The following is a 21,393-nucleotide window of genomic DNA, read 5'->3' on the forward strand; positions in this document are numbered from 1 at the left end:
CAGATGGCCAGGACATGGTGAGGAACACAGCATGGCTACAAAATACAGCCATGACATGGTGAGGGACATAGCATGGCTACAAGAGACAGTCACAATGCTGTGAGGGACACAGCACGGATACCAAGCAGGACCCACTCAGGGAACATACATAGTTCTGAAAGTAATGAAAAGAGAAGTGTACCCTTCCTGCCCCACCTGCTTCTTCAGCTTATAGTTGGCCACTCACTCTGATGGAGATGGTTACATATTTGTATCTTGCCAAAACTGTAGAACAAAGATGAAGAATCACCCTAATCGCTTCTCAGCCTTTTGGCTAAGATCAAGTGTAGTATAAGAATCACCCTAAATTTTTTGGGAAAACAAATGGAAGGAGAAAAAAATGTAGGCTACACAAGTGATAATATTCAAAATTCTCAGCCATAAAAATAAAGGCCTTTTATTTGGTTTTCTATGCCGTTACAGGAACGTGTGGACCACACTTGAGCCAGCTCCAGCCTGGGTCAAGGGATCACCTTCTTGTAGGTGACGTGGAGATGCTGAGTCATGGGCTGTGTAGTGGTTGCCATGGAGACCGTCTGCTCAAGTTTGCCTTCAGAATTCAGCCTGAATTTCCGGGTAATCTGAATGGGAGAACACAACACAACAATTCAGTTTTAGAATCTTCACTATGCCAGGCCTGCTGGGTCCAACGGCAGGCAAGAATGTTGGCCAATGGCTTGAGTCATCCTGGGGAGAGCCAAGATCCAGGTCCAGAATCAGGGTTGTTGCCTCAGGACCTTGTGGGGCCTCCACAACTATGGCTACCAGACACTGCAGCCCAGCTCACGGATGAGCATGTGAGAGTGTAGGGGACACCTTTGCTGGTATGGCCTACGATGGACCGGTGCTGATGGACACCAGCCTGTGTGCTGACACCATTCAGAAGGGTGCTCCACTGCACGTCTGGGCTCCAGCTTCCTGTTCACATGCATCCTGGGAGGGGCTGGGAAATGGCTCAGAGGCTTAGGTCCCTGTCATCCAAGGGGGAGACGAAGACTAGTTCCCACCTGGGCTGTTACCAACATGGGACTGTTTTCCAGTCTTTAAAACAAGTGGGAATATACATGTATATGTGTACATGTGTATGTGCAAGTGGCACATTGGTTTAAGTCGCCATTCGTGATGCCCACAGCTTATGACAGTGTCAGTATGAGCCTTGGATTCTCTGCTCTCACTCCACTTGTTTTTTTTATTTTTAAAAGACTGATGTATTTTATTAGAAAAGCAGATTTATGGAGAAGGAGAGACAGAAAGATTTTCCATCTACTGGTTCACTCCCCAAATGTCCATAACAGCTGGAGCTGAGGTGATCTGAAGCCAGGAGCCAGGAGATTCTTCTGGGTCTCCAGTGTGAGTGTAGGGTCCCAAGACTTTGGGCCACCCTCCACTGCTTTCCTAGGATATGAGCAGGGAGCTGTATCAGAAGTGCCAAGATATGAACTGGTGCCCACAAGGCATCCCAACACTTGGAGATGAGGATTAGCCGGTTGAACCATCACATCTGGCCTTCCCCGCTTGTTGATGTATTCTGGGAGGAAAAGGGGATGACAATTCAAGCTCTTGTGGATGGGAGACTTGGCTTTGGCCTGCTGAAGGCTTCTGGGGACTGAACCAGTGAACTTAAGGTAAACCTATTTGAATTTGCCTTTCAAATAGATAAAATCACATACATATAAAATAACAAACACATTATATAATAAATCGTGCATAACATATATTTATATGTACACACACATATAATACAGCAAATATTAACAGGTGTGTATAAACATGTGCCACACATTACAACATACACACATTACCTAATGGTTAAGAAAGAGCATGGAGGGCTCTCTCTGTCCTCACAGCTCCATGTGCACACACAGGACACCGGACCTCACTCTGTCCCCACAGCTCCATGTGCACATTCAGGACATGGGTCTCGCTCTGTCCTAACAGCTCTGTGTGTACACACAGGACACGGACCTCGCTCTGTCCTCACAGCTCTGTCCTCTGGCATCCACCCAGCCTGTAACTGTGTCCTGCTGTGGAGGAAGGAGTGCCCTAGGGCAAGCAGCAGAGACAGGGCAAGCTGGGAAGACTAGGTTGACAGGAACACAATGACTAGAGCCCCCACCCTGGTGTAGAGAAGCAGCCACAGACCTCTACAAAGGGTTAGGCCAGGACAGATCAGGCAAGCTGGGGGCAGCCATGTTCAGTAGCACCCCCTGCCCAAGACAAGAATCATAGAGGCACACAGGTCCCAGAGAGACGGCTGCTGCTTCAGGTACCACAGGGGCTCTGCGAGACACACCACCTGACACTCGCACTGACACTTGACGCTTCCCTGAGAAAGGCAGACAAAGTCCCACACCAGTCCATTCCCCAGTGCCCAGGCACCAGCTCCTGGAGTACCAGGCTGCCCTCCACAGCACCTCCCACACCCACCAGTCTACGCCCTTGTCCGGGCACCAGCTCCCGGAGTACCAGGCTGCCCCCCACAGCACCTGGGCCCCTTCTCACCTTTACAGAAGAGGAGGTCCATTTTTGTTGTTTAACTAATAACAGCAAAAGTGAATTCTCCAGAAAAGATAAATAAAATACCAATAAAATCTTTTTATAGGTGTGATCAAGAAAAATGAAAAACTCAGACACACAAATACCCAGCAAACGAGGGTGTCCAAATGACAGAGAAAACACATTCAACTGCAGGAAGACAAGTGGGAACCTCACCACATGCAATCGTAACAAACTGTAAGCCTGTGGGAAAGCTTCAGGAGCAGCTCAAGCTCTAACCACAGATCAGAGGTGCTCCTTCTTGCATGTGCCTGCTAAATTCGCTGTCTGCTGACTGACCCCTCTGCATGCTAGCATGTAAACCACGTCCTTCCGTATGCCTACGGGACCCTCACTCTGCAGTCTTTTTTTTTTTTTTAAGATTTATTTATTTTTATTGCAAAGCCAGATATAGTGAGAGAGGAGGAGAGACAGAGAGGAAAATCTCCCATGCAATGATTCACTCCCCAAGTGATTGCACCAATCTGAAGCCAGGAGTCAGGAACTTCCCCCAGGTCTCTCATACAGGTGCAGGGTCCCAAAGCTTTGGGCTGTCCTCGACTGCTTTCCCAGGCCACAAGCAGGGAGCTGGATGGGAAGCGGGGCCGCCAGGATTCAAACTGGCGCCCACATGGGATCACAGCATGTGCAAGACCCAAGCTGCCAGGCTACCATGCTGGGCCCTTGAAAAGTCTTTTGCTGTTAATAAACTTTGGCCATTAACCATCAATCAGTAGTCCATGTGTAACACTATCGGCTCTGTGCACTGCCAGAGTCCAGCTCCAGAAGGGTGCATGGATGAGGCACAAAGAGGAATGAAATGGACCAGTATAATTTCAGGATCATAATGGACAATGTGAGAAAGCTGTCGGTTTTATTTATACAGAAGCCTTCACAAAGGCTGGCTCAGACTCCACCCCTGCTCAAGTGGACATTCCTAAGGATAGTTCTACCAATTGTTTTCACCTTGAAGCAGGATATCAGCCATCCTAACCCCGAGACCAGGAAGTTCCTACTACAATCCTCATTCTACAACTTAGTCTTGAATCAGTTAAGGAAGGAAATGCACCACAGAAGGAAGGATCTAAAGATCAAGAAAAGACGGAAAGAATAGATTCCCACTATATCTAGGGATTTAACATCCTTGATTAGCATATGGTTAATGGGGGGGGGGGAACCTTAAGCATAGGTTCCTGCTATACCTTTGATTAACATAGGATCAAAGGGGGACTTAACACCCTTGATCAGCATATGGTCAATGGGAGCAGCGAGACAGCAATAATGAAAGGCCCTTTTGCTAAAATGGTATCAGCAACATAAACTTCTGAGCTCACACTGATAGTAAACACCAACTCTGAGGCACCTGGGAGAGCAGCAGAGGACAGCTGATCTCAATGGAGCTCTGGGCTCCGGGCTCTGGCCTAGTTCAGTGCTGGCTACTGTACCCACCTGGGGAGTGAGGCAACAGATAAAAGTTCTAACTCTGTCTTTCACATAAAATAATTTTTTTCCCCTAAAAAGTCTTATTTATTTGAAAGGCACAGTCACAGAGAGATCTTCCACCTACTGGTTCACTCCCTAAATGGTTGCAACAGGTGGAGATGAGCCAGACTGAAACCAAGGGCCCGACACTCCATCCCGGTTGCCCACATGGGCGCAGAGGTCTTGACCTGTCCTCTGTGGCTTTCCCAGGTATATTAGGAGGGAGCTGGATCAGAAATGGAGTAGCTGGCTTTCCAACCAGCACCCATATGGGATGCCAGTGCCAAAGGTGGTGGCTGTACCCTGTATGCAACAGCATCACCACTCTAAAATCAATCTTAAAAGCAAAATATTGGAGAAAAGAATATGGAAAGCTTGGATAGAAAAATATAAGTAGGGCCCAGTGCTGTGGCCTAGCAGCTAAAGTCCTCGCCTTGAATGCACTGGGATCCATATGGGCACCAGTTATAATCCCAGCAGCTCCACTTCCCATCCAGCTCCCTGCTTGTGGCCTGGGAAATAAGCAGTCGAGGACGGCCCAAAGCCTTGGGACCCTGCATCTGCGTGGGAGACCTGGAGGAGCTCCTGGCTCCTAGCTTCAGATTGGTGCAGCTCCAGCTGTTGCAGTCACTTGGGGAGTGAGTCATCGGGCAAAAGATCTTCCTCCCTGTCTCTCCTCCTCTCTCACTATATCTGACTTTGCCATAAAAATAAATCTTTAAAAAGAAAAAAATAAACCTATAACAACAGAAACAATGTACTATTGGTGAGGAATGGACAAAGAGAAGAAACAGAGCTGTTTTGCAAAGATGGGGTTGGGTGGACTCACACAATGGTGTGGGGGCCACATGCCACCCCCTGGGGAGACTCAGAATGGCTGCAGCAACATAGAACTCTCAGACATGATCTCCAGCATGTGAAGGAAAATCCCCAGGAGACAGAACAAGTGCAGACTGGGGAGGCGTCAGTCTGTGGGCCACAGCAACATGCACCAATTACAATGGCCCTGGGCTCACACCAAGCCACCTGGCAGTTAAAGAGGGCTCAGCTGACCCATCAGATGGCGGATTTAAAACAGATTCCATGTGGAAGCTGGGACATGAAGGATGCAGGGGCTGTCAGAAAGTACCTCCACAGCTCCCAACAGGAAACAAAGCAACAGTAAGTGTGATCACCATACAGCACAGTCATGGAGGGGCAGTGCAGAAGGAAGAAACACCATACCTGGGCACCAACAGGAGGACACACCACACCTGGGCACCAACGGGAGGAGGACATACCATACCTGGGCACCAACAGAACACACCACACATGGGCACCAATGGGAGGACACACCACACCTGGGCACCAAGGGAGAACACACCACACCTGGGCACCAACGGGAGGAGGACACACCACACCTGGGCCCCAACAGGAGGAGGACACACCACACCTGGGCCCCAACGGAAGGAGGACACACCACACCTGGGCCCCAACAGGAGAACACACCACACCTGGGCACCAACGGGAGAACACCACAGCTGGGCCCCAACGGGAGAACACACCACACCTGGGCACCAACGGGAGAACACCACACCTGGGCACCAAAGGGAGGACACACCACACCTGGGCCCCAACAGGAGGAGGACGCACCACACCTGGGCACCAATGGGAGGAGGATGCACCACACCTGGGCACCAACAGGAGGAGGACACACCACACCTGGGCCCCAACGGGAGGAGGACACACCACACCTGGGCCCCAACGGGAGAACACACCACACCTGGGCACCAACGGGAGAACACCACACCTGGGCACCAAAGGGAGGACACACCACACCTGGGCACCAAAGGGAGGAGGACACACCACACCTGGCCCCAATGGGAGGAGGACACACCACACCCGGGCACCAACAGGAGGACATACCACACCTGGGCCCCAACGAGAGGAGGACACACCACACCTGGGCCCCAACGGGAGGAGGACGCACCACACCTGGGCCCCAACGGGAGGAGGACACAGACCGAGGCAGCCCATTAAACAATGGAGGACTAGCCAGGCCATCTCACCTGCTCCACCTGTGGATCCTTTGCAAAGGAGATCCTGGCAATGGAGTGGGATGCGATGCACAGCTCCTGCCCATTCACCTCGCCCTCCTCCACCTCCACGATGCCTGCAAAGGAGGAGTGATTTCATTGTGGCTCAGGCAACCAAAGATCCAGGTCCCACATTCTCGCTGCCAACTCCTCACGGTTTGGAGGAGGGGCAGTGTCCTGAGGAGGCACCTGGACCCTGCTCAACCACCCCTACTCACCAAGAGCCAGCGGTGTGATGTGGGTGGGACAGATGGGGCAGTTCCCCAATGCCCAGGAAGCAGGGCTCTGGGATGATTTACCACAATCAACGTCACAAAAGCTGTTGATCTCTAGTAAGGGTGTTGGCTGGTGAGCTATTGTGGAATGACTCTAGGGAGGGTAGGGACCATGCCAGTAGCCTCGTGGTGGTACTTGGCAAGTGAGGTGCCAGCAAGATGGGACCAAAGCAGAACTGTGGGGGCAGCAGTGCTGTCCTGGTCCTGTCCCCATGGGTCTATGAGCAGAGACCCCCAAGAGTCCACCAAGGTGGTTCAGGACGAACTCCAAGGCATACCTGTGTTCTGTGCACTGATGAAGGCCACCTTGTTGGTGTCGGGCTTGAGGCGGATGAAACCACACTCCCTGTGCATTGGCTTGTGCGTGTCTGGGTGGAAGGAGTTGAACCTGGATGGAAGCCAGGGAGGTGAGGCCAGGCAGTGTGCCACAGTACCATGGCTCCCGCTCCACACAGCAGGCCCCCAGCCCTTTGGCTGCCTCACCAGATTTCATGGCCTTCCCAGACAAAGCCAAGAACTCATGCTTAATAATCTCGGACAAAGCCTTTCCCTGCAGCCCATTAGCTGGCCCCTGCTGGCTCTTAGCCCTGTTCAGCAACACTGGACACCCATTCTGCTCTTTGTAACTTTGGGTTTGGGCCATCAATCAACATGAATGCTAAAGACAGGGGTATAGCCTGGTCTTTCGGGATGGCGACAAAAGGTACCTGCTCCCTGGTTCGGTATGTAAGCCCACGACGTGCACACTTATTTTGCTCCACAGGGAATCCTTTGCTTGTGTTCTCAGCAATGGACTTCTGTGGTGCTGGCTCATGTGAATACAATCCTAAATACGCATCTCCCATGTCGCAGTATCACAACACAATGGGTTCTCCTCTATTCTACTTTGCAGTCTCCTTGCAACTGGTCCCACCCAGACCAGCCCCTTGCTCCCTCTGCTCAGAAGAGGCTGTTCATTCTGCCAGTGGTGCCTTCCAATCCTCTTGCTCACCCAAGTGCAGAGCTCATTCTGCATTCCTCTATTCAAACAGGGACGACTAAGCCTCCTAAACCCTGCTCGAGCCTGGGTGCTGGAGCACGCTGACTCTGCCTACATCACCTACTGGAGGGCCTGAGACTCCACAACAGTGAAGCCTGCAAGAGTTCTGCCTCTCAGTTGTTCAAACTTGTAAAAACATATTTCCGTGCACAATTAAACACATGGAAAATACAAGACCTGCCTAGTCCCTGGCAGTCTCTAGCTATGCCCACCTCCCCCTGCACAGTACTGTTCTTCCAGCTTTGTGGGGAAGGCAGCTGGGTCCTGACAGACTCAGGGTACATGGAACCATGCCCTCCTGTTATCAGGAACCCAGGGAAGCTTACAGACCTGCAGTTCTGTGGCACCCACCGTGAGCCTCAGCCACCAGCTCCCCTGCAATGTCCTGCCTGACATCTGTCTGTCCCTGGCAGACACTTACGAGAAGTTCAGCATGGGCTGGCCCACATGGGAGATGTGTGCCTCCTCCAGGTACTGGAAAGGCTGCAGTGTCGGGAAGGTCCCGGCCCCTGGTGGGTCCGACAGCCACGTGCCCAGCATCCAGGACAGTGGCTCCACCACTGGGTTCATCTTGGGAGGCTCTGAGGAGAGAAGCAGCAGAGTCAGTGTCTCATCCTGACAGGCTCTGTCTGTGCTTTGGAATCATGCCGAGTCCTGCTTGGGCTGTCACGGCACAGTCTGCAGGAAGGAGGCTGTGCTGCCAGCATAGGTCTCACTGTGAAATCCATCTTCAGAGCCCTCTGCAATTTCTATAGCAAAGACAAGAGGGGCTGAGGGGCCGAAGGGTGAGATGATGGACAGGCCACCCGAGGTTGGGCTGTCTAGGTGTGGGCCTTGGAGTGTGGACAGGAAGTAACGAGGATAAACACATGAGGAGGGATTGCACACAGGAAGTGGTCAGGGTAGGAACGTGTAAGAAGCCCTGCTAGCCAGACGGGCACTGTCCCCACCTGCCAGGGTCAGGAGTGGAAGCTTCAGAATAACGGTTGACGGCAACAGTGGACGCCCTCCCCTCTCACTGTGCCACAGTTCTCCTAGAAGTGGAAAACAGCTGCTGAGGAGCAGGCCTCCCTGCTGACCCTGTGGAGCTGCCAGAGGACGCAGCATCCACAGGGCAGGTATGGATGAACCAAAGGGGCATTTCCAGAGCCTCTTCAAAGGGGACAAAAACAAGGTGGCCACAGTGCCATAGGGGGTAAAGCTGAAATCTGTAACACTGACATTTTTTAAATTTTATTTTTATTGGAAAGTCAAATATACAGAGAGGAGGAGAGACAGGAAGATTCTCCTTCCGGTGATTCTCTCCCCAAGTGCCACAACAGCTGGAGCTGTGATGATCCAAAACCAGGAGCCAGGAGCCTGTTCCAGGTCTCCCACACAGGTGCAGGGTCCCAAGGCTTTGGGCCATCTTCAAAAGCAGTTGAGGGAATTGGAAGTGGGGCCACCAGGATATAAACCGGCGCCCATATGGGATCCCAGCACGTGCAAGGCAATGATTTTAGCTGCTAGGCTATTGCGCTGTGCCCCAACACTGACTGCTCCACTTCCAATCCAGCTCCCAGCTCATGGCCTAGAAGTGCACCTGCCACCCAAATAGAACTGGATGAAGCCCCTGGTTTCAACTTTGCCCAGCCCTGGCTGTTGTGACCATCTGGGGAGTGAACCAGTAGGAAGATCACTGTGTAATTCAATAAATGAACTTACAAAAGTGGTGGCGGTGAGGGGGAGAACAAGAACCACAATCTTCCTGAGATGTGTGAGTGAGTAAGCAGACCTGGCAGGAGTGTGGCAGACACACAGGGAGGGGCAGGAAGTCAGGGTGCCCAGGGCAGTGTGGAGCTGCAAGGGCCCTGTCGGCCATCCCTGAGCAGCAGGATGTCCTGCAGACTTGAGCAGAGCAGGCACTCGGGCACAGGGACAGGAAGCCAGGGAGGACAACGGCCCAGTGCTGGCAGCAAAGGTGGTCATGGAACCAAGGGCCAGTGGCCTGTGGCAGAGCTGACCGGGAAGTAAGAGAAACGAGGCTGTGGGGGAGGTGAGCTGCTACAAAGGCAGCCTGCCAGTACAGACAGAGAAGACAAGGGGAGGCTGGCACCTGAGATTCTAAAGAGCAAAATCAGTCACCTGAGAAGGCCCAATTCTACCATTTCCAGAGTGAAACTGCTGTCCTCCAGACAGATCCTGTGGCTTGGCGGTCACCTCACTCAGCAGAGAACATGAACATTCTTGGCAAAGCTCCAGCCCCACAGCCTGAGGTACACAACTCGGCATAAATAGTGGACACTGGCCTGCGACACAGCCCAGAGATCCAAGGCCTGAGCTGACCTCCCAGCTGTGGTCTGCAACATGCAGTCCCACACATCTGAGGGCTGCAACAAGGGTCTCATCGTTGTTTCACTCAGTGGGAGCCCACACAGGCCACAGCGGTCTGAGCCGGGCACAGCCAGACCCCATGGGGATGCCCTGCATGCCTGTTGCTGGGCTACTCCTGCCTCACCCAGCTGTGCAAGGCACACACACCTGCCACGTGTCCCTTCACTGGGCCCCCCGGCTGCAAGATGGGGAATGAGGCAAGTCTGCCCCCTAAGGTGGGAGTCTGGACACGGCAGCTGCTCCTGGCCGAGGACAGCCCATCCTGCGGTGGAGAGACTTCTGCCAGCCCACCCTGCATCATGGAGGACACTGCAGAGGCCCAGTCCCAAGCCCAGGCCTGGTGCACACTCTGTACCCTTCCCTCCTCCAGAAGTGCCTTAGCTGTCTTGCTGTCTTCTTCCTCCCTCACAGCTCGCTACTGCATCTACAGTTACCAGATTCTGAGGGAAGGAGAGCCTAGCACAGCTGGTCCCAAGCTCGTGTGTGAACTTGCTACATCAGAGGGACTACGACATGAAGCACCCCTGCCAAGTGGACAGATGCCTTCCCAGGAACTCTGAGAAGGGCGCAGAGGGTGAAAAAGGCACTCAATGGGACATGAGGGTGAGGATGGAGCACCCTGATGGGGTATAAGGGGAGGGTGGGCACCTGATGGGGTAAGGGGAGGGTGGGGCACCCTGATGTGGCATGAGGGGGTGGGGCACCCTGATGGAGCTTGAGGGGGTAGGAGGAGGGTGGAGCACCCTGATGGGATACAAGGGGAGGGTGGAGCACTCTGTGAAGTACCGAGGCTCCTCCTGGAACAGCCACAGGCTGCGGCCAGGGGTCAGAAGGACAACTGCTGGCACAGCCAGATGGGAGACCTTCAGAAGCGGAAAGGGAAGTCACACAGAGCAGGTTCCTCCTGCACACTCCACTGAGTAGATTGTGCTCCATGTGGTTATCTTCCGTGAGAGAAATAAGACCAGTTGAAAAAGAAACAAAGTGAACATCGTCAAATAAGACAGGTTTTTCTATGCCTCTTTTTTTTCTTGATTTCATTTTTCTTTTACTGGAAGATTAACCCCAATGTAACATCAAAACTCTTGCAAAAATCTTCTATAGGAAGTTTAAAAATCCAGAGAGCAGGCTTACCCATCCCTAGTCAAGGTTCCTCAAGGTTGTTTTCTGCCAGCACGGAAACGTTCCCACCTGGCCGACAAGGGCCCACAGGAAGTGAGTGCTCATGCAGGGTGAATCCTGGGAACTGTAGTTTTCAGACAGTTCGTACCTGGCTGACAAGGGTTTACAGGAAGTGAGTGCTAGTGCAGCATGCATCCTGGGAACTGTAGTTCTCAGACACATATAATCATGCAGCCCAGGAGTGTGTCCTGTGCAGAGTGGGATGTCCAGTGTGTTCACGAGTCAGCGAAAAAGACAGCAAGCTGCTGACACGAACACACATGTGAAGCTGGGCATGAGCTCAAGCTGCTTCTTTTTGGGGGGCTCAGAGACTGTCCTGCCTTCTGGAAAATGGGCCCAGGAACTAACCAGGATCTGGGGGCAGAATTCTTCCTGGAGCCCCTAGCCACAAAGTACCAAGGGCCTGGGGGTTCCCTCTACAGTGTGATCACAAGGGAGAACGGTGCATAGGAAACAAGATGCCAGTGCCATCCAGGTCGCTCATGGCACAGGGAGCAGTGTCCACCCTGACGGCACCCAGACAACACATTCTCAGCCTAGGGACACAGAGCTGCTGTAATAATGAGGACTGGCAGTTCCAGGCATGGAACACATGTGGCACACATCGGGCACGGAGCTGAGATCAGCAGCTGTCAGGGAAAAGCAACGCCCGGGGTTGCCTGACCCACCCAGAGCACAGCACATATTCTTCCCACTCTTGCAGACCATAAAACATGCTACAATACATCTGAACGAACAGAAATCAAAGTCTGCCCTCAGACCACGAGGGTCGCTGCGACACCATGACTGTCAGGGTAAGATGTGGGCAGAGCGAGCACAGCTGCTCTGACCCTCCAATCACAGCAAGTGCCCAGGAACACACTCAGGTGCTGGTGCTCACACTGCTATCAGAAAGTGGGACAAAAGACATGCATTCCTCTCACCTAATCTGAGAGCTTTCCACTGGGGCCAAGGCCAAAGTTAGATTTATGGGGCACTTACACTTCAAAAAGTTCATGGAAAATGGAATTAAAAATTAACTTTGGGGGCTGGCAAGCTAATCCTTTACCATATGGAGCCAGTATCCCACCCATATGGACACCAGTTTATGTCCCAGCTGCTCCACTTCTAATGCAGCTCCCTGCTTGTGGCCCAGGAAAGCAGCAGAAGACGACTCAAGGTCTTGGAATCCTGCATCCACGTAGGGAACCAAAATGGAGCTCCTGGCATTGAACCAACCCAGCTTTGTCTGTTACGGCCATTTGGAGAATAAACTAGTGGATGGAAGATCTGTCTTTCCAACTCTGCCTTTCAAATAAATAAACCTTTCAAAAAAAAGTTCATGATAAACACATTACATATTATAAAAGAGAAATGAAAAAATTCCCTCCCCCCCTTTTTCCCCAAAAAAACACATTTACCTTTTAATTCCGTTTTACATGAACTCTGTGAAGTCTTGCACCACAATGTCATGGTATTTCATGGTGAGAAACTAATTTTCCCACATTTTGGACACAGTAAGGGTGTTGTTTCTGATCACACCTATTTAGCAGGTGCTCACAAATGGGATCTACACAGACACACACAACCTGCTACAGTTAATAGAGCAGTGAGCACAGTCAAGAGGATGCCCACTGTGGCCATCTGTCCAGACAGGCCCACATGACCAATGCAATTCCATTCTCACCCACATGCTCCTGGTGGCCCTTCCTTCTGGCATCCGCCACCCGAGGCGTGCACAGTCAAGCAGGTTCTACAGCAAGCGAGCCATCTCCAACCCATGAGAAACAGCCTGCTTACCTCAACTTCCCACAGGCCAAGTCAAATACGTAACGAAAAACAAACATACACCACCACAGAAAAACATCACTTCCAACTAGAATTCCAACACTCTGGGACACTCTCAAGAGTCACAAGGAGTCGCTGGACATGCGGACCCTAGGCCTGACCAGGCGTTACATTAGCCATTCAGTCTGCTGACCTCTGTGGACAGCAAGCAGAGCACACTGCTACCCAAGGTCAGGACACAGCAAGCGAGCAAGAATGTGAAACAAAAAAAGCCTACTTGGGCCCGGCGTGATGGCACAGTGGTTAAGGTCCTCGCCTTGCATGCCCGGGATCCCATATGGGTGCCGGTTCTAATCCCGTCGGCCCCGCTTCCCATCCAGCTCCCTGACTGTGGCCCGGGAAAGCAGTCAAGGACGGCCCAAAACCTTGGGACCCTGCACCCTTGTGGGAGACCCGGAAGAGGTTCCTGGCTTCGGATCCGCCATTGCACTCACTTGGGGAGTGAATCAATGGACAGAAGATCTTCCTCTCTGTCTCTCCTCTCTTCATATCCGCCTTTCCAAGAAAAATAAAATAAATCTTTAAAGAAAAAAAAATTAGAACTGGAAGATTAAGCATTGCTAAGATGTCAGTTTTTTACTTGATTGACAGGTTCCAAATAATCCCAATCAAACCCCGGAAGGCGTTTTGTCAACATTTGCCACATCAGCTCAGGCTGCATGGCAGACACAAACACGAGTAACACCTGGGTGACCTTGGAGTTGGCAGCCTCCTAAGAGGTAACTGGTAAGGTGGACTTCAAAACAGACCAAGAAGAAACATCTGTAAGACACACAGGACTCACCTGCAAAACAGCAAGGAATCCTTGGACGACGGATCTGGACAGCTTGCCACAGAAGACACTGAGACCCTTCCCATGCACATCACTGGAGAACGACGGGGACAACACCTGCCCACATTGTCATTGCTGAGAGCGGACACCCCAAGAACTGTTTCTCAGTGCTGCTGGCACTGTAGGTGTCCTGGCCATCCTGCTGGTATTCTTGTTGGTGAATCTGCACAAGGTGCATCCACCCACACAGCAGGAATGAGGGTGCAGACCCTGGGAGGGGATGAGCCCTTGGGCTGGAGTTCAAGCTCTGCCTCTGCGTCCAGCTTCCTGTAAATCTGTATCCTGGAGGCAGCAGGTGATGGCTCAAGAACTGAGGTCCCTGCCAGCCATGTTGGGGTCCATGGCTCTAGCTTTGGCTTGGCCTGACCCAGCCTGGGCTCTCGTAAGCATTTGGACACCCAGTGAAAGAAAGATCAGACACTCCGCCATGAAACTTGGGGGTCAACTGCTGCTCCTCTGACTTTAAGTTAAGAGCAAACAAGATCAACCTATAAAACCTAGAAGCCACATCATCAAAAAGAAACGTGCTTGGGCTGGGCATCGAGCCCGGTGTTTCAGGCACAGACACAAGGTGTAGACTATGCTGACAGAGCCTCCAGAGGAAATAAGAAATGGTAAGAGCCCTTGGGAGTCACAGGTCCACACTGCTGAATCCAATACAATATGGCAAGACACATGGGAGCCAGGCAGTGGGGCGAACTCCAGCATGGCACAGGTGCTCTGGCACCACTCTCAAACAGCCTCCTGCCGGGCCTACCCACGAGGTGGAACTAGTGGGTTCTACTAGGAGCAGCTGTAGCAGCAATGAAATGTGACATGTGCGCTCCAGCCCTCTGACAGGCCACCTTGCTAGATTCCTGTCTTACGAGGGAAGGACACATGCTAAGACCCCACCCTGCTCGTTTATCCAATAAACCCTGGGGCAGGTGCTGACATAGCATGTCAAGTTATGGCCTGTGGTGCTGGCTTCCCTCTATGAGTCCTGGCTGCTGCACTTCTGACCCAGCTCCATGCTAATGGCCTGGGAAAGTGGTAGAGGATGGCCCAAGCGGTTGGGTCTCCGCACTCACATGGGAGACCCAGAAAAAGCTCCTGACTTCAGAACAGCTCAGCTCTGGCTACTGTGCTCATTTGGAGAGTGAACCAGTGGATGGAAGCTCTGTCCGTCTCTGTAACTCTGAGTTTGAAATAAGAGGATTGGGCCTGGTGTGATGGCACAAAGGTTAAAGTCCTCACCTTGAATGTGCTGGGATCCCATATGGTTGCCGGTTCTACTCCTAGTGGCCCTGCTTCCTATCCAACTCCCGCTTGTTCCTGGGAAAGCAGTCGAGGACAGTCCAGGTCTTTGGGTTCTTGCACCCGCATGGGAGACCTGGAAGAAGCTCCTGGCTTCTGGTTTTGGACTGGATCAGCTCCAGCTGTTGTAGTCACTTGGGAAGTGAACCATTGGGTGGAAGATCTTCCTGTCTCTCCTCTCTGTATGTCTGCCTTCCCAATGAAAATAAATAAATCTTGAAAAAACAAAATTAAGAGGATCATGCTTCACTTAATAAAAGAGGCTGAGAAGAGGGAGAGGTCTTTGCCAAGACCAGGCTTGGAGATACTGTGCTCACACTTGCTTTCTCACTCTCCTCCCTCTGGTCACACTCACACTTCAATGTGCGCTTATTCGTCACTGTTGAAGAATTCTTGTTCTTACCACACGAGATACCTGTGTGCACGTGCACAGACATTCATATACACATTCATATTCACACATGGGTGCCTATGTACCCATGTTCACCTGCCTTTCCCACACCTCTGTGGCGTAGTGGCCTGGATTCAAAACTATGATCCCGAAACCCCAGTCAGTATCAGGTGCTGAAATGGGGGAGCAGGTGCTTGCTTACAATGGTGTGTGTTACCCCACCCCGTCCTTATCAACACTGGCACACAGCATTTCAAACATAATTTTTTGGCTCTTCACAATGAAAAAAGTTGTTTTTCTAAGCCTTTTGCATCAGGAAAAACACCCAGACTCCAATTGAGGCCTGTGTCCCCTGGCTTAGGGCCCAACTCTGGCTCCTCAATCCAGTTTCCTGCGGATACACACCCCAGGAGGCAGTTCTGAGCTGTCTTTCGGCTGCAGCCACCCCCAGGCTGACTGGGACTGAGTTCCTAGCACTCAGCTTTGACCTATACCAGTCTCAGTTGTCATGGACACTTGAGGGGTGAGTCAGCAGATGGGAGCTCAAGCTCTCTGCTTATCTCTGTTGCTCTCTGCATCCCATCCCCCATTAGTTTAATCTCAAAGGATATTAAACAAAACAAAAAATGCTATTAGGCTATAAGAAGACAGGGAGGGAGAGAAGCCAGACTGAACAGGCAGCCTTGTGTTCCCTGGAGTTCCGGAAAGGGCAAAACAAGGCATAGCAATGTCGGGAGCTGCTGTGGGCTGCAAAGGAGCAGGAGGAGGACAGTGGATCCTTGGGTGGTAATACCACTGTGCAGAACACCATCTGCTTTGCTTAAAACCCAAGGACAAGATCAACTTGATGACAGAGTGCATACAATGGCTCACAGTTTGTGAGGAACACAACGGGCCAAGGAGTTCTCCGTTATCTGGATTTTTCTGTACATCTGAAGCTGTCCTAAAAGAAGCTAATGAAACAGATAGCCTGGGGCTGGTGCTGTGACAGAGAGAGGTGAGCTCCTCTCTGCAATTCTGCATCCCATATGGGTACTGGCTTGAGTCCCAGCTGCTCTGCTTCCAAACCAGCTCCCAGCTGACAAACTGGGAAGGGAGCAGAAGAAAGCCCAAGTCACCCACGGGGAGACCCAGACCAAGTTCTGGCTCCTGCCCAGTCTAGTCCCAGCTCTTGAGGGTGAATCAGCAGACAGAAATGTTCTTTCTCTCCTTTCTATCACTCTGCCTTTCAAATAAAGAGAAAAGCTGGGGAACTGGTGAAAGTTGGGCGAAAACAGAATGCCAGTGCCGAGCGTGAAGCTGGGTTGACTGCACTGCAAATGCTCAAACTTCACAAGGAGTTTTATTTAACTTTTAAAAGATCTATTCACTTGAAAGGTGGATGAGAGAGGGAGAGAGAGGAAGAGAAGGACAAGGACATCTACCTGCTGGTTCACTCCCCCAGCAGATGGAACAGCAATGGCTGGCACAGGGCAAAGTCAGCAGCCAGGATGCCTAGCCAGAGATCCAAGCACTGGAGCCATCACTGGCTGCCTCCCAAGCTAATGAGCAGGGGTGCATCCTAAGCACAGCTTTAGGGACTGGAGGTGGCCATCCCTAGTACGACACAGGACACAATGCCTGCTCCATGGAAAGCTTTCACACACACACACACACACACACACACACACACACACACAGATGGACATATCAAAATCAGTCAAAGAGGGAGAAGGAAATATGGACTTGGAAGCACCTGTGAAGTCATGAAATCAAAATGGTTGACTCCTCTGTGATCCAGTAATCTTATTACATCACATCATCTTTCAGTCACCAGTTACGGGACCAGCTGCACCAGCCAGGTACCCTTGGCCAGGCAATGAGCCCTGCATGATCTGTCCAGGGTGTGAAAGCAGCATCCCGAGGCCCAGAACTGATCCTGACCAGGCAGGAGCACATCCCAGCAGTGGGAGGAGGCACACAGTCCCCTGCACTGCACTGCTGGACCCCAGTGCATGACAGCAAGGCAGCTACTACCGCAAGTTGAGTTCCCTTGCCCAGGATATCCGCCTTTCTGGACAAGACAACTCTTAGGTTAAAAAAAATCATGGCTGCAGAAGACTTATAACCAGCAGCATGGACTGGGGCCTGCAGGAGAGGCTGGAGACCCTGTCATCAGCTTCAGCTACAGCAAGAGGAGGGACATGGACATAGGGAGGACGGCAGTGGGAGCACAGCAGGGAAGGAGCAGGGGATGGGAACACAGGAATCTCAAAACTGTGCTCTAACAAAAAACGGATTCTTTACAAGATTTACTTACTCAGAGTGACACACAGAGAGACATACGTGCTCAGGGCTTTCTTCGATCCGCTTTTTTGCTCTCTAAATGACTAGATGCAAACTAAGTAGGTGGAAGCCAGGAGACAGGAGCTCCCTCTACATCTCCCTCAGGGGTGGCAGGAGCCCCAGTACTTGCAATAGCACTGTCACTCAAGGTGCACTAGCAGGGGCTGGAGTGGGATTGGAAGGGGAGCAACCGGGACTCGAGTCACCACCCTGACAGATGACATCCTACACAGAGGCTAATCCACTGTGCCCAGCTACTCTGCCAAGAATGTCCTAAAAGCATCCCTGTGCAGTGACAACCTGGGAAATCTGCCTAAGAGGTACAAGATGTAACCTCAGGTCTAAGAAACTAAGATACAGTTCAGGCCGTGCCTAAGATCTGCTTCACAGCGATAAGGAGCGGAACATGGATGTTTTAGCTCTTCTGAGCCCACATGTGGCTTCAGGGCCTCCACACGAGAAAGGACAGTTACACGGACAGATCTCCTATGTCATATAGTGACTGCATCCAGGAACAACGGAAATCAACTTCCCAACTCCTTCCAGGGGCTCACCCTGCTCTGCTTTACACCTAGTTCCTGCCTTCCCCCAAATCAGGTAAAAAACCAAGCATGGAGGCAGCATACCCTGGGCTGGAGCCTATCCCAGCCCCAGAGGACCAGCTCCCTCAACAGGGCCCTGCCTGAGACCCCGGGGCTGAGGACGCTGCACATGCAGGCAGGGGTACTGACCGCGGCTAGGGGGTGGCAGGCCGCTCAGGTAGGGGAGGCTGAGTCTGCGCAGCTCATCCAGTTTCTCCCGCAGCTGGCGCACCTGGCTGTCTGAGCGGCTGACGCGTTGGCGCAGGCTCTTGAGCTCGCCGTTCTTCTTTTCCACCTGCTCACGCAGGCAGCACACCTGGCTCTTGCTTTGGCGAGAGGAGAAGCAGTAGGAGTGCAGGGAGTCGATGAGCCTGCACGCCCCCGAGGCTGACAAGATGACCTCGTTGATGGACATGGGGCTTGCGTCACTGTGCTCGCTCTTCACAGCCTCGGCAGCTGGCTTCGGGGGGACATCAGCTGGAGGGGCTGAGGGGCTCGAGGATGGCTTCAGAGGTGTGGCCGTGAGCGTGGAGCTGGGGGGATTCTGTGCCAAAGCCCTGTCAGGGCCCAGGTTGTTCCCACTGCAGCTAGCCTCCACCTCCCTCCTCGGCCTCTTGCGGTCCACGGGCTCTCGTGGGACAGATGGCCGCTCTCGAGTGTGCCTGGAGGAGAAACTATAGGAATGAAGTGAACCGATGAACCTGCAGGCCCCAGAGCCCGGAGGGGAGAAGTCTTCCTCGGAGATGCCACTCCTGTCCGCCCCAGGCCCAGGGCCGGCAGCACAGGCCTCGGGGGCCAGCTCCTCCGTTTCTCTCTGGCTGCCACCTCCTGAGGCGGCCCGTCCAGCTCCAGGAGTTCTGTCCAGAGGCTGCGGTGTCGCCTCCTGCCCAGTGGCCTCGCCCTGCAGGGTGGCTCGCCGTAGCCTGCGGGTCTCTGACTTGGCCATTGGGTTGTCCCTCGAGACAGAAGAATCTGCTGCGACAGTGGTGGCGCCTTCACTGGCCACTGAGCCCACGTGTCCGCTCAAGCTCCCCTTGGCCCTGCCAGCCTCCTTCCTCCTGGTGCGGCCATGGCCTCTGGGTTCCCTTTTCTTGTCGGCCAGGTGGAAGATGGAGGGCACGGCAGTGGGCTTGAGAAGGCGATGTTGGTCCTCCAGCCTCCGGGAGAAGCTGTCTTTGGTGAAGTGCTCACTGCAGAGGAATGAGTATTTGGTGGGGGTCCAGTTCTCCCTCTGCACGGCCTTCAACCACTGGATCAAGCGTTTGGAGTCCTTTAGGGGAAACCTACCAGAAAAAATACACCGGGATCAGCACAAACAACTACTCATGGCTCTCTTATCAGATTAGATGGAATACCAAAACCAGCATTTCTACAACCACTCAAGCTCTTAACAATACTTAACGGACACTTACACGAAATTTCAGCTTCCAAGTTATGGCTGGACTAGGAACACAGGGAACCCACCCCAGCTATGACCTCCTGACCGCCCAAAGGACATACAGGAAGAAATGGAGAAGCTCCCCGGGACATGCGGTGCCAGGAGGACGTTTTGGTGTGCACTGATGGCTCACATTCAGGGCCAGGCTTTCCCCTGCGCATGGAGGTTGAGTCAGAACACAAAGGTAGCTCTCACCTCTTGTCCTAGAGCCAGCCACGCGCAGGGGGCAGGCTGCTACTGCTTGCAAAAGCCAACCAGCCAGGTGCTCGGCGGGCGGCAGCACTCTAGACTAAGACCCAAAAAGCACTGAGAACGGGACTTCTCTACAGCCAACGGATACTTGGTAAACACCTCCTCTGACTACAAGCCTCGCACCTGACCTGGGTCACTCAGGTGCCCAGGCCCAGGGTAAGCCCCCGGAAGCGGGGGGGGGGGTCGTTCAAAGCAACGTGGCCTCGCAGGCTTCCCTCCTTGGGCCGCTTCTGGACGCCGCCAACTCCCAGCAACTCCCAGCTCCTCAAGACACACCAGGAGTCTCTCACTCCATCCTTACAAGCCAGCTGCAACAGCGTTCCATTGCGTGTCCACCTCCAAGAACTGCCCAGATCCCGCTGGCACCTCCGAGAACCGCGGGACAGCCCTCCGCGGCAGCCGGGAAAGAAGCGGCCCGAGCCGGGGACACGGCCGGCATGCGGGGACCCCTTCCGTCACGGAGCCCACCCGAGGGCCTGCGGACGGGTGGAAAAGTCATCGCCAGCGAGCGAGGGCCACTAACGTGCGCATGACCCTTCCCGAACCTGCGGCTTCCGGCATCGAGCACGGTGGGCCAGGGGCAGCGGAGGCTGGCTGGGGACTGCGGGGCGGGAGGGCCGAGCAGCGGGCGTCGGGCGGCCGCGGGGTCGTGGCTGCCGGTGGGCACCGAGGGCCTCCGACGCCGGCCGCGGCGCTCGGCCCAGAGACGGCGGCCCGGGCCAAGGTCACACAGCGCCCGCGCCCCGGCCCGAGCCGCTTCCCTCGCGGCGCCCCGGCCGTGCGGGCCCGGTATCTCCGGGAGGCCCCCGCGCCCGGGCCGGCTTCGCGGACTCAGTTTCCCTGAGGGGCCGGGCCGAGCCGAGCCGGGCCGGGCGGGGGCGTGGCGGCCGGGCCGCGTACCTGTGGAAGGAGACGGCGCGCTTCTCGCCCTTGCCCTGCCGGTTGGAACAGTTCACGGCCGCGCAGCAGATCACCATCGCGGGCCTCGGCCGGCCGCGCCGCCAGGCCCCGGCCCTCTCCGCCCGCCCGCCGCCCGCGGACCGCCCGAGGGAGGGAGCGAGCAAGCGAGCGAGGGGCGCGGGCGGCGACGCGGCGAGGGGCGTGGGTGCCGCAGCCGTACGCCAAGATGGCGGCGCGGGACCCCGGCAGCCGCGCGCTCAGACGCCTCGGGGCGGCGGACGGGGCCGGCCGCTGGGGCGTCAGCGAGCGGGTGGAGGCAGAGCGGTGGCCGGGCTGGCCGGGCTGGCCGTGGCGGCGGCGCCAGCGGACGGAGAGCGAACCGGCGCGGCGCGCTGCACGGCGACATGACGCACAGGCCGTCCGTAAGGCAAGATGGCCGCTCCGGCTTGACCGCACGTGCCCCTTCCGCTTCAGGGGGCCGCGCCGGACCCTCTGAGTGAAAGAGTGTTGTGCGTGATACGATGGGATCCGTCCGCCGGCAGGGCAACCCG

At 53.9% G+C, this 21,393-nt stretch overlaps 1 protein-coding gene and 1 non-coding gene across 3 annotated transcripts; one reads left to right on the forward strand and one right to left on the reverse strand.

Moving 5' to 3' along the window:
* Positions 1-293: 293 nt before the first annotated feature.
* LOC121151236 lies at positions 294-482 on the forward strand. The gene has a single exon (XR_005883137.1). It is a non-coding gene; the product is annotated as a U2 spliceosomal RNA (small nuclear RNA).
* On the reverse strand, positions 399-20,961 carry THAP4 (THAP domain containing 4). 2 transcript variants are annotated; one of them, XM_040972398.1, is made up of 6 exons: positions 20,843-20,961; positions 18,403-19,535; positions 7,867-8,026; positions 6,685-6,794; positions 6,105-6,208; positions 399-620 (listed from the first exon to the last, which is right to left on the reverse strand). In XM_040972398.1, the coding sequence occupies exons 1-6, from the start codon at positions 20,917-20,919 to the stop codon at positions 501-503; spliced, it is 1,704 nt and encodes a 567-aa protein (XP_040828332.1). In that variant the 5' UTR covers positions 20,920-20,961; the 3' UTR covers positions 399-500. The 2 variants fall into 2 exon arrangements, with proteins under 2 accessions (XP_040828332.1, XP_040828333.1); XM_040972399.1 differs by lacking the exons at positions 18,403-19,535; positions 20,843-20,961 and adding an exon at positions 10,953-12,031.
* Positions 20,962-21,393: the final 432 nt, after the last annotated feature.

Source organism: Ochotona curzoniae, unplaced genomic scaffold (assembly GCF_017591425.1).
Source record: "Ochotona curzoniae isolate NIBS_2020 unplaced genomic scaffold, NIBS_Ocur_1.0 contig_2294, whole genome shotgun sequence".
Taxonomy (NCBI): Eukaryota; Metazoa; Chordata; class Mammalia; order Lagomorpha; family Ochotonidae; genus Ochotona; species Ochotona curzoniae.

Bases quoted from the DNA above. Each gene is read 5' to 3' on its own strand.
- THAP4 (XM_040972398.1), bottom strand. From the start codon at position 20,919: ATGGTGATCTGCTGCGCGGCCGTGAACTGTTCCAACCGGCAGGGCAAG. The intron at 8,027-18,402 runs GTCAGTACCCCT...TTCTCTCCTCAG, and splicing joins CCTGCCACCCCCTAGCCGCG to AGCCTCCCAAGATGAACCCA. The intron at 621-6,104 runs GTGAGATGGCCT...TCTCCCATTCAG, and splicing joins AGGATCCACAGGTGGAGCAG to ATTACCCGGAAATTCAGGCT.